Genomic DNA, 17246 nt, shown 5'->3' on the forward strand with positions numbered 1-17246 from the left:
TGTGTGGAAGGGAATCATAGCTCACTAATCCTGAGGCTATCGGGGATAAATATTGACACTGTGTTGACTGATACAATCAAAACAAATCTGCGTGTGTCACACCGGACACATAGGCTTATATGAAACCACGAGATTAACACGAAGAGTAATAATCTTTGTTGTTTGTTAGCTTCATGTTTGAATTGTGGCGAATACAACAGTTTAAAAAAAAAAACTCATTACAATTCAGATTTTTTTTTTAAATTTCAATGCATTTTGTTTCTAAACTTAGCATACTGTCTTCATGAGGTGTTTTGTACCATTTAGTTCTACATCTGCAGAAAGCCCACACGCACAGCCTCCTGTGGGGCCAATTTAGTCGAGTCTTTGCGCGGTCACGTCGAATCCGCGGTCCCGACATGTCGACTGCGCGCCGCAGTCAAACCAGCTGCAAACAGGGAAACAAACGAGCTGCTGCAGTGAACGGAGCCGGTGGAGCAGAGGACCGCTCGGTGTTTTACACACAAGGTAAATCATTTATTACTGTGATGTTAGACCGTAACTGTGCTGCCGACTCATAATTGAGTGTTCACGAGCAAGGCAGGCAGACTTCAAGGAAAATGCGTTAATTAGAGGAAGCGCCCTACTGCTGCTGCTGGGCTGAAGACACTGCGGTGACAAACGGATTGATAAGCTGTGATCCTGGCGTGTCACCACCGTGTGAGCGCTTTGCCTTAACGCGGCGAAGATGCCGCACTGAAGCCCACCTTTAAAGATTTGTTCCCCCCTTAAAAACAGCCAGCTTTTCCACCCGGCGTGGAGGAGAAGGAAGCTAACGTTAAGGGCAGTGCCCCACGGTTACACAGGTGTTCGCTTGAAGTAGTTACCAATTTAATAGCGATAACGCTAGCTAGCTATGAGCGTTGAAGCAAGTTAGCTCGTGCCTAACGACCGACTGGGAGCAATTCACGCACGTGCGAATTAAAAGGCGCGATGCTGGGTTCTGCTTTATTTGAATGATGCGTGTCTGAAGTTTACTGTGTGCGCGTGTGAAACATCGCAGGTGTGCGTTACTGTTGCCCGGCCAACCTCTCACAAACACTGCAGTGGGGGCGGGGGGAGTGTCAGATGTTCTGCAGGTGTAACGTTCGCATTAGCGGCTTTGAACGAGAGTAACTACCGAGGTTTGCTTTGAACGTGTTTTCAGTTGTCTGCAGCGTAAACACACTGACAGAACACTCATAGACGAAAATCACTAAAAACACAGAGACAAGCCAAGACACTATCTCTAAATTATACTATCACTCATTGTGTCAGGAAAACACAACAATCCTGCACATATTAGTGGATTTTATGAGATATTTAAACCTCGACGCTTGTATAGAGTAGGGTGTGGCTGGTGAGGGACAATACCAGATTTTAATTAAAATCTTTGTATTTTTATTCTGCAGGACCTGCTTGATGGATCTAAACCAGTGTGGCAATTTATTTTTGAAATAACAAAATTTTCTCTGGCTAATGAATTAAAAAACAACAACAAAACAATTCCATGTTATTTGTCATAGAAAGGGTTGGTTTGTTCTTTGAAATGTGTCTGGAAATGAATTAAGAAGCTGAACATTTTCAAGGGCGAAAGAAGAATAAAAGAGACCTCCAGCAGAAGGCTGAGAGTGGGACATACTCTCCGTTTGGAGGTGAGATTTGTTTTTGACAATGGAACCATCAGGAGGTGGAGGAAAATCATATAATGATTTTTAAGTGACAGTTCAGACCCAGAAGAGCACATACAACAGTTGCCGGCAAATGTGAAGACTGAGAAAGAGCAGCACCATACGGGAGCGTACCCATTTTGTGGATTTTTCGTTCTCTAATGTGGATCTATTGCTTTAGCACCACTACTGGGACAAAAAATGGACCTATTTCCTTCACAGATTGCCTGTGTAATGGTTTACTGCATTATAATATCATTGCTCTGAGATGCTGTGGAGAAATGTCTACATTTAAGATGCAAACACCTCTTGGAAGAGGATATGTAAGAAACACCTTTCCAAAAACTGCAACGACTGATTGCATACTAAGGTTTCCAATCCATTATTTCTTCATGCCTGTCTTCCTGCTGGTCTTCTCCCTGGTTACACCTGCCTATGCCATTCATGTGGAGTCCATCGAGAGCCACAGTGAGTTTACCTGTGAGCCCATCAGACTGAGAATGTGCCAGGATCTGCCTTACAACACAACATTCATGCCCAATCTTCTGAACCACTATGACCAGCAGACTGCTGCACTAGCAATGGAGGTATGCTTATATATGTGTGTGTCTGTGTGTGAGAGTCCTTCATTTGTGTCACAATACACAGGGAAATTGGTTATCTGATGCAGTAAATTAGAGATTTGAGATTACATGATTTTTTTTGTTTTGTTTTGTTTTGTTTTTGGGGGGGGTTTGCTTTTTTTTTTTGGTATAGATTGTCCTAACATGTAGCACAGGTCTTGTTGACAAGGTGTAAAATGCTAAATGGCTACAAAGCAACAGCTGGTAGTTTCACACTGTGGTGTGATGTCAGGCTCAGGACAAAAGGATTTCACACACAGTATAACGAGCATCATTGTCAAGTAAAGGCATTTTTGTATGGTCAGTGAAACAAACCAACTTGGGCAGTTTATTTATTCATCCATCTATCTTCCATGTTTCACTGTTTATCTGGAGTCAGATGGCTGCAGGCTAAATGATCTGTGCAGATGTTCCTGTCACAATCAATGTTTCCAGCTCCTCTTGGGGAACCCCGAGGTGTTCCCAGGCAATTTAATGATTTTTATTTCCTTAATCAAAGTATAAAGGAAAATTGTGCATTATTTGCAAACACAACTCTACCCAAATTGTGAACCAAAAACAGTTGTGCAATTTACCTATTTCCTTTATCATCCAGCTACAGTAACACACAGGTACTCTGGACAGTACTGAAAGCCGTTCCACGTAGAGACAGATGATGAATGCATATTGCATTGTCACACAGGCACTCTGAGTAGTAGCTGAGAGACAAAAGGTGCTATCTGATCCGCTGTACTGCTAACCAATACAGCTTATTTTCATTGTCCTGTCAGTATAAACATTCTCAATAAACACCTCGCAAAATGCAGTCTAAAATGCAGTGAATAAGAGCAGTAATTTTCATTCACACGCTCCATGCATTCACATTTTTCTTTCATATATATATATAAAATTATTTATTTATTTATTTTTTAATTAATTTTTTTAATTCACTTGTTATAGGCTTTTCAATGTTTGGGATCAGTTAGACATACAAACTGGTCAGCTAATATGCACACTATATATAATGAGAATCATGTCACCATTACAAAGTTTTCCTTACATCATACAGGCATAATTAGCAGCAATAAAATATATTTCAATATGGTGGTTATGGAATTTATTTCCAAAGAAATACTTCTTTGTTTAAGGGCATCGGTTTTAAGCAATAGAGTGGCAAAGAGTACTGTGTTACACACTGTCTGAGAGCAATAGTAGACTCACACTATCCATCTGTATCGTGTTACCTCCCTTTCCTACTCTTTTGTTACTCCCGAAGACCAAGAAAGGTGTTTCTTGGTGACTACACAATTACTTGCTTGTAGCAACTATTTTTTTTTTAGTACCACAGGCAACATATACCACTGTACTTGGGATGTGGACTTGTTTGGGTATATTAAATTACTTTAGTGCTGCTTAGTAATTCCCTGTTAAAAAGAGGAATGATGAAAAGGATAATTTACTGCAAACAAAAAGGTAAAATCCTTATAGACATGTTCAAGTCTCTTTTAGGGGAAAATTCAGGCCAAGTCGTTATACTCTGCAGTCCTTTGGTCGGTTTGGGGTTTTTACAAATTTCCAGGGCTGTAGAATGAAATCCCATTACACGTGCTGTTTGGCATACTTTTACCCATGTTTTGGCTGCCTTGCAACTGGTGGTCTGTGGTTTAAAAACATGGAACAGTAATGCATACAATCAGTTGAATTAAATCTGCCTCCAGCTGTTCATAGTTGGCGTATTAAATTACCCCTGTTGAAAAGCAGATGAATTTGAAGAAGGCCTATGCTGGCTGTGCTTTTTGCATGTTTAATCTTTGGGGATTTTTATTTTTAGTTCATGTTTAGTTAATATTTTCCCATGTCAAAACAAGATGAATGTCAGGCAAAAGCGCAAGCCCAAATTCTCTGTTTTGCCCTCTTAATATTAGATCAAAGAAAGGGATTTCTGGTGTATTTTATGTCAGGATATGTTGTGCAGGAGACTGTCAGACTCGCTGCTGTCATACGCTTGTTATTTCTCTTTAAAAGAATAAGGGGATTAGGAAAAACAGCTTTATTCTGGATTGACAGAAATGTGTTTTGATTGGATTCTAATACTCCTACAGTCATAGGATTCATTCAGCACATTAAGGAGCATGCAACTGTTTATATCAAGTCAACTCCCAAGCATCATGTCAAAACATGCTGTGTTAAAGATTGTGAGAAGCGTCTGTTGTTGAACTTGATTTGACCCAGATGAAGGAGCCAAGTAACTGACACCCTCAGTCTCCCTGCAGTCATGGAAGAGACAGCTTTCTGAAGATGGTTGAGTAGCAACATGAGCCCTGTTAGCTTCCCTTCTCTGGTCTGCTGTGACCAGGCATGGTAGTCCTGGTGGGATCCCTGGAGGTAATTTAATAATATCTCGTTGGACACTGGCTGCATAATACAAACGTGTGTGCTCACAGGGATATATATGCATATGCTGGTGTTTATGGGCATGTGTGTTAGTGCTCAGTTTGTGAGCCATCTTGAAATTGCATTTGTACTTTATTTGGTAGTGATTACAATTTTTGATTGTGTGCTTTGGTTAGTCTAGTATCGTGATATATAAAACTGGAGTACCAGAACTTGATGGTGAATTTTGTGTTGCATTTCCACTCCTCAAATGTTCCTATTGTTCCAATGCTGGCATCCTTATTTGAAAGCTATAACGTGTTGGCACATTAAGTCATTTTACAGACTCTATGAAATTCTTAAAATTTGAAGTAATAAACACAATTTCTGCAGATTCTTGAGTGCCCACATACCTTACAGCCACTACAGCTTTTCTCTTTTCCAAGAAAACCCTTACTGGGATGATTAAATTACCCTGCCATTTGTGTTATAGCATTATTAGTTGAACTTTCTGCTCTCAGCAGCTGTTCACCAGCAGCAAAACAGTGGGGTAAACACATGAATGTTCTTTGTCTGCATAATTATATTTATACTAAAAGGATGCTTAAAGAGAGAATCCCTGGGCCAGTTTACCATTTTCCAGCTTTACACCAAATTTATTGGGTTTCTCTTTCTTTTGCCTATGCTTCACCACTCCAAGTAGTTTTGTGAAATGTAACTTTGTAGCTTTTGTGTAATCCTTCTGGCAAACAAACTGCAAAGACCAAAGAGAAAACTGGGGGTCTTTTTTGGCACTTGAAGAGGTTTTAAGGCTCAAGTATCTGCCTAATTTGGCATTTTCCTTCCTGCATAGCATCAGTACATTTTAACAAAGATTAGACGACCAGAACTAGTTCTGGTTTCAGGCTTTTGCAAGAGTTCAGAAATTATTTAATAACTGGACAAGTAGAAGTGATTCATTAAGAAGCATCATCAGGTGTGTGTCCATTTGGGATTTTTTTTTCTTGTAACAAAATGTAAAATAAACAACTGCTGCCAAAGCTGCGTGAAGCACTTCAGATGCCTTAATGAAACTGGAGCCATTCTAAGCAGCTGTTGTAGTCATTTTTTCGGGTCAAATCACATGATGAATGTTTTCTCTGCCTCAGTGGCAAAGCTTTCGTGTCTTGGCTTTCTTGCAAAGCAGACAAGCAGTGAGCTGTCATGTTATGATCCTGTCTGTTGTCAGTCAAGCTTCTCTGAGTCACAGAGCTGGATTTTAGAGACATTTTTGTATTTGAAATGGTCCTCTGTTGTACATTCGGAGAGTCTGGAGACTTGATTGACGCTGAAAATATAACCTTTTCCTTCCTTTTTAAGTTAAAAGCAGAGCCGTAAAAGGATCTTCCCAGAATGTGTTCATGATAAATCCAGGACACATTTATTTAGCGCTTCATTGACAAGCTCTAAGTACTGATCAGTCTGTTTCATGTGTATAATTGCTGAGCCTGGCTAAGGGCTGATTCAACTCCAGCATTTCCTGTTTGAGTGTGTGTGAGAGAGGGGGGGAGAGAGAGGCAGAAAGAGGGGAGGTTAACCGCGCCAGCTGTCATCTCTCACTAGTGCTAACTAACTGCTAATCTCTCGCTCAGTTCCACAATGATGACATTGAGTCCCACAGACCGTCGGCCATCCCATCTGCCACAATAGTCAATTAAACATGATCAAACTTGATGGGAAAGTCAGAATATAAGGAGGGTTTTTTTAAGAGTAAGGAGATGAATTTTAAAATGGGAAAAGGGTGCTTGGGTAACAAATGAAAATATTTCATTGGGAGTGTTGTTGCATGCGCTCACATGTTTCCATGCTTTTGTGTCTGCATTGTCACTTAGGAATCCAATCTATACTGTCCATCTGCCGCAGCATGATAGGGCTCCCAGAGGACGTGGTACTTGAGGTCTGTGCATGTTAGACACAGTTCAGACATATGACATCACAGGGATTGAGTATCATCACTAAGAGATGGAAACTGATAACATGGCTCTAACTTAATCTGGGGTTTTCCTTAAAAGTGGAGATTTATTTCCTGAAAAAGTCTCCCTAAAATTACAGACACGTTATAAATTACAGGAAAAAACAACATCTGCAATCTTAGTAAGGTGTTGGGTTACCATTTGCTGCCCGAGCTGCTTCATTGCACCAGTGATGAAGTCACTACCCGACCATCCTTAGGTTTTTAACTGGGTTGAGCAGTAGTGACTATGAAGGGCAGTTCAAATTCTGGCTTTACATATTAAGGCTTTTTTGACACTCTGTCTCTATGTAGGGGGCATTGATAACCTGCAAGAGACTACTTCCACCATTATAGAAATGTTTCATTATTAAATGAAAGTGATCAGTTAGAAAAACATTTTGCTTTCCAGCGAACCTTCACATTGAGGGGACAAGTGGAACCATCCCATAACAGACCCACCAGATCCCCTTACTGAAGCAGTCAAGGCTGGGATTATATTTGCTTGTGGACATACAGGGGGACAGCTGTGGACACCACAGATTAATAGTTGTTTTCATAACTGTTTTTATGCACACTCGGAGGAGACATAAATTGTTGGGGAATTTTAGTGCATTTCTGCATTGACAAGTCTGCGTGGTCATAACAGATTGGGCGGCCCATGGATGTCTTCTCGTTTACCCAAGCACATCCTCCTTACTTTCAGACATGGAAACTATGACACTGCAAAGTGGGTTAAAACTATATTATTTCTACAGACTTTATGTTGATTTGTATATAGTATATCTGCTGTGGATGTAAAGAAAGGTGGCATGACAGAGAGGATGTTTGGTTGCAGCTAAAGAAAACTGAGCTGGCCATGAAACAGATCTTTTGTTATATATATATAAATAAATAACTATGCCTCATAATACAACTGCTGTGCCTGAGGCCATCAGAGCTCAGATGTCTCTCTGATGCTTGATCAGAGAGTTACCCTTCAAGTTATTAGTTTTGCATTTAATTTTGATGGAATTTAGGTCAGAGGTCATTCACGTCTATCAGCAGTTTTCAATATCAAAATGATTCTTTTTTTTTTACTAAATGTAAAGTTAAAACAAGAAATGTCAAAACACTCAGTCCAGCATTTTTGTTATTTTATAACATGGTCAGTAATTGCACGGTGAGAAGAAGGAGCAGAGTGCGTGCAGCTGACTGTGCTTCATGTTGCCACACTCACAAATTGCCAGACCAGAGTGTGACTGTACCTGGCTTCGGGATTTTTTGGGTGACATAGAACATTATTCTGAGTGGTAAAAATAAATGTGGAGTAATTGCTCTAGTTGCCACTGAAATTCAGTGTAATCACAGAGATGTTACTAAGAATTAGCGTTTCTGAGGTCTGAATATTGAATTACTAGCTGTTGGAAAACATCCATGTTAACTCACTGGGGGAACTTGTCATTGCTGATGCTGCATGAATCAACACACTGCCTGACACAGAGGTCATCAAATGGCCGTGGCTGTGGTGAATGGCTATGGATAATTAATGGATAATGTAGACCTTCTGCACACTGAACACTTAATCTAACATCAGTTTCAGCTCCAGTGCCACAACAATAGAAAATCTTTATCGCCTCTTACCTACTATACCTATTTAACTTTTAATTCTGTCCTATTATTGTAGGGTCTTTACCTTTTCAAAATAAAGCACCTTGAGGCGACTACTATTGTAATTTGTTGCTATGTCAATAAAATTGATATTGATTGCTATTTGATTTATTATAACTGACCCCTGTCTGCCCTGTTTTATTCTGTGGTATTGTATTTGTTTTATTGTTTTGTTGTTTTCTTATCCTCCTACTTACATCATCTAATTTTCTTTTTTGTTCCTGTTGTATAGAATCACTTTTAAGTTAGTAAAGCTCATGCAATATCATTCGATATATTTAATTTTAAGAGCGATTTAAAGAAAGCCTTGTTTTACTCTACAGTATAGCATAGTGCATCTAAACCAAAATTATATTGGTCGTTTAGTAGGTTTACACCACAAAATCATGCATTTTGGAGAAATCACTTTTAGGCAGAGAACTTGTTTTTATTTACTTCAGTTTTATTACACTTCTTAGTATGCAACTGACCAGAAGTCACTTTTCTTTGCTACAGCAAATGACATTTATGAACTAGTGCTGACATCTTAAACGTATTACCGATAAAAGCTGGTGGAGCATTTTTGGGTTTTTCTTTTTTCACTCCTCAGGGTTATGCAGCATTCAGACTGAGAAGAGAGAGAGGCTGAATAGTTTTCCTAAACTCGTTGCTAAGCACTGAATTCCTTTTAATCCACTGCTGAATCCAGCTTATTTAGACAGGTATTTAAAAAATGTCCAACAATGTTAAGAACTACTATTTGACTGGAGTTTGGGTTGTTAATATATTCTGTGTAACCTGTAAAACATATATTCAAGCATGAGGTCAGTTGTAAGCTCAAAGGCAACAATAGTGTGAATATGATGAAGTGACAAGCAGGTCTTTGCATACTTAATTATTACGAAAAGATGCTTAAGAGCTTTTCCTATACCACAACAACACCTTTGTTTTATAACCTAGTTCAGGAGGGCAGCCAGTTTGAAATGATCTAATGCTTATATACATGCATCCATGTGGGGTTAAATTCCCATTTTACACCTTTATCATGATACCCTAAACTCAGATGTGGTGAGCAAACATTTGGGCGCATGTGTGCTGCAGAGGTAGTTTAATCCGTTGAGGTCACCAAAAGAACTGGAGGTAGAAGAAAGGGATAAAGGGTTAAAGAAGAAAATATGTGGGGCAGTAGAGCAGAAAGAGAATGTCAGAAACTAAATGGAGGGAAATTCTGACAGAGTGACGGGTTGTGTAAAGACTTTAGACTCTACTGTCTCCGCTGTTTGTGTTTCTCTCACCATGGGGTCCTGTCGTTCAAAATAAGACTGCTCTGTTTAAGAACGACCACACTGGGGCTACCAGGTCCCTGCAACAGAAAGTGTGTGTGTGCATGCCAAATCTAGTGAGTTGGAGGCTTGTTGTGCTTAAGTGCGAGCTGTTTTTTTGTTTTGTTTTTTAAACTTTGTGCATATGTGAATACGAAAGAGGGAATTAGTTGTTATAGAAGTGCGTTTGTGACCATGTGATGGGTTGGTTGAGTTTGTGCTATGCCGTGTGTGTTAGTGTGTGCATGTTCAGAGCATTTGAAGAGGCTTATTACCCTATTCACTCCCCAAGAGAGAGACAGGTCCTCATTCAGTTTAAAAGTTCCTGTTTGTTTCAATTGAACACTTGATTATGTTGCTTGTTCTGACAGTCTATTGAAGCCACCAGCCTAAATGAAGCAATCATTTATTTATGTGCAGAACAAAGGCACTGCCTGGCCCTGTTTTTTGGCACAATGTTCCCATCTACATAGCTTCCACTATGCTTATTCACCCTCACAATGCCTCACAATGCTTTGTAAAGAAAGATTTAAGGAGAGATTGGAGAGATTTTCCCGTTTCTCAAACGCTGCTCTGTACCCTGCTGTAAATATAGTAAAACAGATTTTTGCAATGAAAATAAGAACCATAATTGTTTGAATTCCCTAACCTAATAACATTGTCTGTGTGTTACACCAATAATGCTGTTTTAAAATGAAGCTGAAAAAGTTTTAAAGTATCAGGCAAGAAAAAAAAAAAGAAAACCGTATTGCCTAACAATTATCATTCTCTTTTTAAAGGACTTCTATCACCTTTACCATAAGGTTTTACATTTTTATAATGATTTTGTCCTTTTAATAAAAATAAAAAAGGCAATGGTGTAATCTGTAATAAGCTAAAACATATAAAATCATTTTCCCCCTTAAATCCATCTTTCTCCCCCTTTCTTTCCATGTTTATGACAACCATCTGTTGTTTCTTCCAGACCTTCCAGATGATTATGTAATATCAGCTTTGGGGTACTTGCATGGTTTGTTAATCCATCACCTCCACTGCATGTATGCCTCAGTGCACATCATCCTATTTCTGTGTGTGGGTTCTGTACTGAGGTCTATCAGTTCAGTTGACATGTTTCCCTTGGAAACACATTAATATAGGTTATCCATGTCTTATGGACTTAATCTGAATGCATGACCCAGCTACAGAACTGTGTGTGGAAATGTGTGTGTGCAACTAGCGAGAGATATTTAACCCAGCTTCACACTAACATACACACATACACAAACACACCAGCATTGATCCCTTTCTCACGCAAAGCCACTCAACACGAGGCAGCTCTAGTGTTTTCAGCTCACTGCAGGTCAGCATTAAAAGCTCTAGCGCTACTAATTGTGCACTTATGTGAGCCACATTCAGCTCTCAATCCTCCAAAAATAGCTCTCTTATACATAAAATATATACAGGATTATTGAATAGTTTTGTAACTATAAAGAACAACTGAACTGCTTTTCAGACATTCTACCATGTTTTGTCATAAAAAGTACGCTTGTGTGTATTGCTGCCTATAGAACTACCAACCTACAAAAAATTGTAGCCTTTTTTTATGCGCACTTTTTAAAAACTGAATGGTATAAAATAATTTTTAAAAAAGCATGTTCTAAGATCACATACTAATGCTAACAAGCAATAACTTGCACTTCGCTTCTGTTTGCTGTATTTTCAACCTCAAAATTCCACTCAATCTGATACCAAGTTAATCCCTCTTCCGCTCCTTCTTCTCATTTTTCCAGGATCTTTTAGAGGTCAGCGTCTTTTACATTGCTGTATCACTTGTAATCAATATACCTGTGCTGTGATCATTATTGTTTTTTCTGCTTCTATGTGGTGTTCTCATGTACATTTTTTTTTTTAATTAATTAAAAAAATGCACTGATAGATGCAAGTTGTAGCAGATGGATGCACAGGCGGCTTAGATGGTGTTAGGACATGTGTGGGTGATCTTCTTCAGCTCCATTGTCACACTCTTGGCTCCCCACCTACATCTCTATCATTTCATTTGACCCTCTCGCCTACGCTTCTCAGTTTCTTTTGTTCTCACTTTCACACTTTCTCTGTGTCGCTCCTTGTGCGAGCGTTGCTATACTTTCTGGATGGTTCGCCGATCGAAAGAGTCCTGCCACAATGTGAGTGTGGGTGAACGTGTGTTTGCATTATCTGCAATGAGACATGGTCCTGTGAGAGTCTCTACATCACCTGTTGCCATGGTAGTTAAATAGGCAGAGAAGGAAAGGGAGGAATGGAGGGAGCCAGGCAGGCAGAGGAAGGGAGCAGAGGGAAATTAGATGAGTGCATGATCTAAAATAAACTGAGGGGAAGGACTGCAAATAACAGGGAAAAGGGAGGAAATTGGAGATTCATACTTGTAGCTAAGTCATTTGGTTGAACAATACAAATTGCCCTGGAGTGCTATTTGTCTTTGAAGATTGGACGAGTCATCGGAAGTCTTAAAAATCTGTGATGTTTACAGTCAGAGCAGTGTAATCACTGAGAAACATGGTGTAGCTGCGTCTCTCCACCCACACTAATGAAACAGCAGTTGCCGGTAATATAATGCATAAGGCAAAGACAACCCATAATTTTCTCTTTCTCCAGTCAGCCATGTCTGCCTTTGCTAGACATCACTGAAGAAAGATGTAATTTCAAGTAATTTTAGACTGTCATAGATAATTTAATGGATCTCTTCTTAGCATAGGTAATACCAGTAACCCTTTCCAACAGCTGATTATATGAAAGATGTGTCTACTCCTTTTTCTTCTTCTCAGTTTGTCTTGCAAGAAATTTGTTCACCATGTTCAGAAAGAGACAGTGTTGTGTTTTGTCTCATGTAATTTGTTGTAAGTGAGATGGGAATTTGCTATAAGTTTACAGTAGGAAAAGCTGTGGATAAAGAAATTGAGCAAAACATGACTGTTTCTGTTAATATAAATATACAGAAACAGCCATATATATATATTTTATATATATATATATATGGCTATAATATAAATATGAATATAACATTTAAAGATTGTTGAGGTTTTAAGTGGATAGAAAATGCTTAAATCCATGTTCATTGATTGCGCCGACATATCTTGTGCAAGGCATAAATAATTTAGCACCTTTTCCTGCACATTACAATAAAATGTTAGCAGGTTGATTGAAAAGAAATCAAGGAATGTGCACCACTGGATTATTCACACAGAGGAGATATTGGATGTTTATAGTTTGGTTAAATAGTTTTTGTTGAACATAAAATGAAGGGGGGTGGGGGAGTCGATGAATGCTGATGTTGGAAGAGTAAAAAAGGAAAAGGAGAGGTAGAGGTGGACAAGTGCGTGTCAGCATAATTGCAGGGAGTAAATGGGAGGCAAGAAAAATAAGAGATGAATACGGGAGAAAGAAGATGGGAGGAGAGGAGGAGGGGAAGTGAACGTGAAGGGGAATGCCATTTGCGGCTTTGTCTGGTCCTCCCGAGCGAACGACGGATAGACATGGATAAACGAACAACTGAATGAAAAGAGGAGAGGGTGTGAGAGAACGCTGCCCCTTCTTTAACTGTCTTTTCAGAGATTAGGGAGGAGAGCATCACAGTGTGTGCAGTTCATCTATTCATGGCCAACGCCTGCGTCTCTCACAAGCATGTGAAAGAAGAGAGGGAGCAGGGACTTAGCCGCAGAGAGACTGTGTGTGTGGATTTCTTTATGAACGCATTAATCACGCGTACATTTTTATCAGATAGCTATGGGATTAATTCTGTCTGGTAAAAGTGGAGAAAAACTAGGCATCAGTAAGAAAACAGGAGGTGAGCTGATACAAGGAGAGGGAGTATGTAGTCTACGTGACTGTGAACTGCAATAATGCACTTCTCTTGCACAATAGAGCAAGAGAGACAGTGTGATTGGCTTTAATGTATGGGAGCATTAAAGGAGAATGCTGTTAACAGTCTTGAGTATGTGGAGGGATCAAGTGGCAGGAAGAGAGGCTGACGCAAACAGGAGCTTTTTAGTTCCCGCAGTAAGCAGGAGAGAAATACACGATTTAGTTCTCATAGCTTAGTGGAGTGGGGATGTTGCAGGGATGTTATGTTTAAGATGGCTAATGGAAGTAGAGCCGATGTGGTCTGACAGCAATTTGTGCTGCAGGGCCTGCCTGGCTCATTTGAGAGTGAGTTGTGTGTGAGACAGAGATTGGAAGAGAGGAAGGAAAAGAAATCCAGAGCGTGTGATGGTGATGTGTCCAGATGGGCTTTGCTAAGGTTTAGTAGGCAAAAGCTTGATTTGTCTTCTCTAAATTCCCTCTCGTGCATCAGAGGTGAAAGAAGTCATATCTTCTAGCAGTGCATCAAAAGATCAGGATTTTAGTACTGTTAATTTACAGGCAGATTGAGGTGGCTTTATAGAGAAAGTGCGTATAAAAATGACACATTAGTAAAACATATAATCTACAAGTTTCTTAGAGAATTTATTACTAAATGTAAAAATGCATTAATATTAGATATTTCTGGGTTTAACAGCCGTGTAACCAATTTTTTGCCATCACGATTAATATCTAAAAGCTTGTTATTGAGCATTCTGTATCCCAATATAACTATTCTGTGGTGAGGGCGGGGGGAAAAACAAAACTCTTTGTGTAAGCTAAGAACTAAATTAATTATTGTGCATTTGTTAGTCACGCATGTCAGAAGGTTAAATTAGACCCTATATAAAAGTATAGGGTATTTGGGGGGAGGGGTTAGAAAAAAGCATTACTTGCCAGTTCAGAAGCCATTTCATTGGAGGCTTTTGCTCACCAGCCTGTCACCTTGATTTGACCACAACACAAAGCTGGTGACAGTTTCAGGAAGTGTGCGTGTGTTCGTCTGGGCTTCTCACACTCTAAACACTCTTTCCAATCCATTTGACTCCCTAATCCACCGAGAAACCGCCGCTCTTTTTCCCATTCCACTTTTTTTTTCTTTTCCCTCTACCCCTCCCTCAACAGTTGACGAAGTGTCTGAGTTTCTGCAAAGTTGGCTAACTGGATTTTCTACAAAATCCACATACGCACACACACATAGACTGGCTAAACTGACTACTCAAAGATATTAGAGATTCAAAAACCAAATGTTCATATTTGGATATGAATCCTGTTTCCAGTTAACTGTTCTTGGCTGCTTTGGAGGGGGAGAGGAAAAGTAAGGAAAAAAAGGGAGTTGGGCAACGAAAACAAATTTAATTAGTTGAATGGCCAGTTGGGAATATTGGACGGCAAGGGTGTTAACTCGTTTGTAATGAGTTGTGGTAAGGCCAGCTTTATTGACATTGTGGTAGAACAATGTTAAGATATTTGAAAAATGTAAGGGCACAAAGCAGCTCACCATCTGATTGTGTATCATTCACAAAAGACATGTTAGTGTGTCATAAGGAAAATAAATGAGAAAAACGGAAATATGTAATGGCTCTAAATTTTTGACCATGGACCTTGAGCTTCATATTTCAGTAGCCTAAGGCAGAAGTTTATATAATGTATATATAACACATTGTCACCATTTTATTGAGCTTTCTTGCCGTGCATTCACCAGGTAAGCCCCTTTTCCTTCCCAAGGGACATGATTGGTTGGTGAGCGTGAGGAAGGAAGTGCTTTGATCAGCTATAAAGATTCCAGTTTCCCTTCAATCCTATATTTTTTCCTACTTTTTGATTTTGCACTTTTGTCTTTTTTTTTCTTTCACTTACATCTTTAAATTAGTTTTTGCTGTCGATCTGCTGTTTACCAAAAGTATTGCCTGCATTAGGTGAAGGTTTATCACATGCCTCTTTCTTTCTCTCAGTTTTTCCTTTTTCTTTCTTTCTTTTTTCTTTCCGAAGCTTTTTTTAGTCTCCTTTCATTTCTTTCCCTCTCCCTCCCCCGGCTTTCTTTTGAGAGAGGGAGTAAAGAGAAAGAAACTTAATCCCTCTATTGAAAAAGAGGTGGACCAGTCAGGGGCCTTTTTTCTTATTTTGCTCAAAAACCCACTCTGGTTCTCATTCTTTTCTTTGTGAATACTCAAAGTTGCCTGTCCTGAGCACTTGCTCACACACATGTGATTTTTTTTTTTTTTTCAATTGATTTTCCCCACCATTGTCTGTTTTTGATGGATGGCTAAATTCTGCATGTTGTTCTTACTGTTAAGACTGTAATGTACAGTTTAAATTAAAAATATTGTTATATTTGATTTTAGGGACTTTAAACTATACCAGTGGGGGTGCCACAAATTCAGAAAGCATAAGTTTCCCATGCACAGCCATTGGTTCAGCGGCACTCATGCTGCACTAAGGGCTATGATGAAAGCCAAATTTGTGAATGTTAAAATGTTTCTCACAAATACAGATACTCTGTGACTGAGGTCAAACCAGCATTCATACCATTTTAAAGCTGTGTGGGGGAGATGTCAAATTGAAGTATTGCATGATGGATGGGGTTCTGGAATTATGTTTGGTGACCATTTGATAACTGTAGACTTTTTTTAAGCTATACGCTTTGTTCAACTATGTTCTTTACTGGACACAGTAATTTTTTATAACCTACATTAGCCTTGATTATTCATTACAATATTTTAAATTCATCTAGTGACTGCTGTGTCAGGTTTTTTTTAAAAACCTTTAGGGACTGAGCATAAAATGTTTTTGCACATCTCCAGTTATAATTCACAAGTGTTCAAGTGTGATCTGATCTTCATGTAATTCACAAATATAGAAGACACAGTCTGAAATTGTTTTATTACTTTAGTTAATCAAAGTTAATTGAAAATCAAGTACATAAACATTAATTTCCTGTTTTTGGTTTGGTTTTTTTTGTTTGTTTGTTTGTTTGTTTTTTCCCTCACATTGAGGGCTGGAAAGAAAGTCAATACTTAAATGTATCTGCTCTTTTCATAAAAAGGGTGTCTTGATCACAACGTTTAAAGAAGCAGCATTGTGAGGTTACATAACAATTAAAAAAAAAAAAGAAAATATCAGGAAATATTTTTAAATACCTGGATGTTAATAAACCCTAGCAAAGGACAAACTGCAAATAGCAAACTGCAGGAGCGTTGCTTCCAAATGAGGTTACCCTAAGGTGACAGAAAAACACCTGCATTGACATCTACAGAAACCTTTGTTCCTGTTGTCTATAAGAAAAGACACTGAATAATGGGATTGATTTTAATGGAAAGACAGCATAAAGGAAATGACTGCTATCCCACAAAGCAAACCAAAGAAGTAGAACTGAAATGCGCAGTGCTGTGCTTGGAGGAAAAAATCCAATGCACATTATGAACAACACCTCCTGCTGACAGTGAAGCATTATGAAAGGAGTGTCAAGGTCAGAGTCTAAAGGAACAGCAATTTAAAATTGTATCCAGACGTTTTACAGGGGAGAGTCAGGGCACCAGTGTATGATGTGTATGACAGTGTATGAAGCTTAGGAGAGATTGTGTGATGCAAAAAAAACAATTATTCAAAGTACACAACTAAATCGACACAATGATTGACAAAGATAATTAATATTATCTTTTCTACCCAGGCTAAAGCAATGACCTAAAACCAATTACGATGCTGCTGGATGACCTAAATAGTGCAGCTTAATTGAGACATGATGAACTAAAACAGTTTTGTGGGGGAG

General features: G+C 39.0%; 1 protein-coding gene across 3 annotated transcripts in view; it reads left to right on the plus strand.

The window, feature by feature from the left end:
* Positions 1-363: 363 nt before the first annotated feature.
* LOC146718484 (frizzled-3-like) overlaps positions 364-17246 on the plus strand; it is a 29344-nt gene continuing 12461 nt past the window's right edge. The window contains exons 1-2 of one of the 3 annotated variants that reach the window (XM_085452234.1): positions 364-507; positions 1431-2275. In XM_085452234.1, the coding sequence (XP_085308360.1) occupies positions 1850-2275 (426 nt within the window). In that variant the 5' untranslated portion in view covers positions 364-507; positions 1431-1849. Of the gene's footprint in view, positions 508-1430; positions 2276-6534; positions 6600-17246 lie in introns of those variants that run through there. The other 2 variants (XM_085452241.1, XM_085452246.1) reach the window with 2 other exon arrangements.

The sequence above is a fragment of the Copadichromis virginalis genome, linkage group LG1 (assembly GCF_057382275.1).
Source record: "Copadichromis virginalis isolate Kocher_CV1m ecotype Utaka linkage group LG1, C_Virginalis_male_GT1.1, whole genome shotgun sequence".
In the NCBI taxonomy this organism is placed as follows: domain Eukaryota; kingdom Metazoa; phylum Chordata; class Actinopteri; order Cichliformes; family Cichlidae; genus Copadichromis; species Copadichromis virginalis.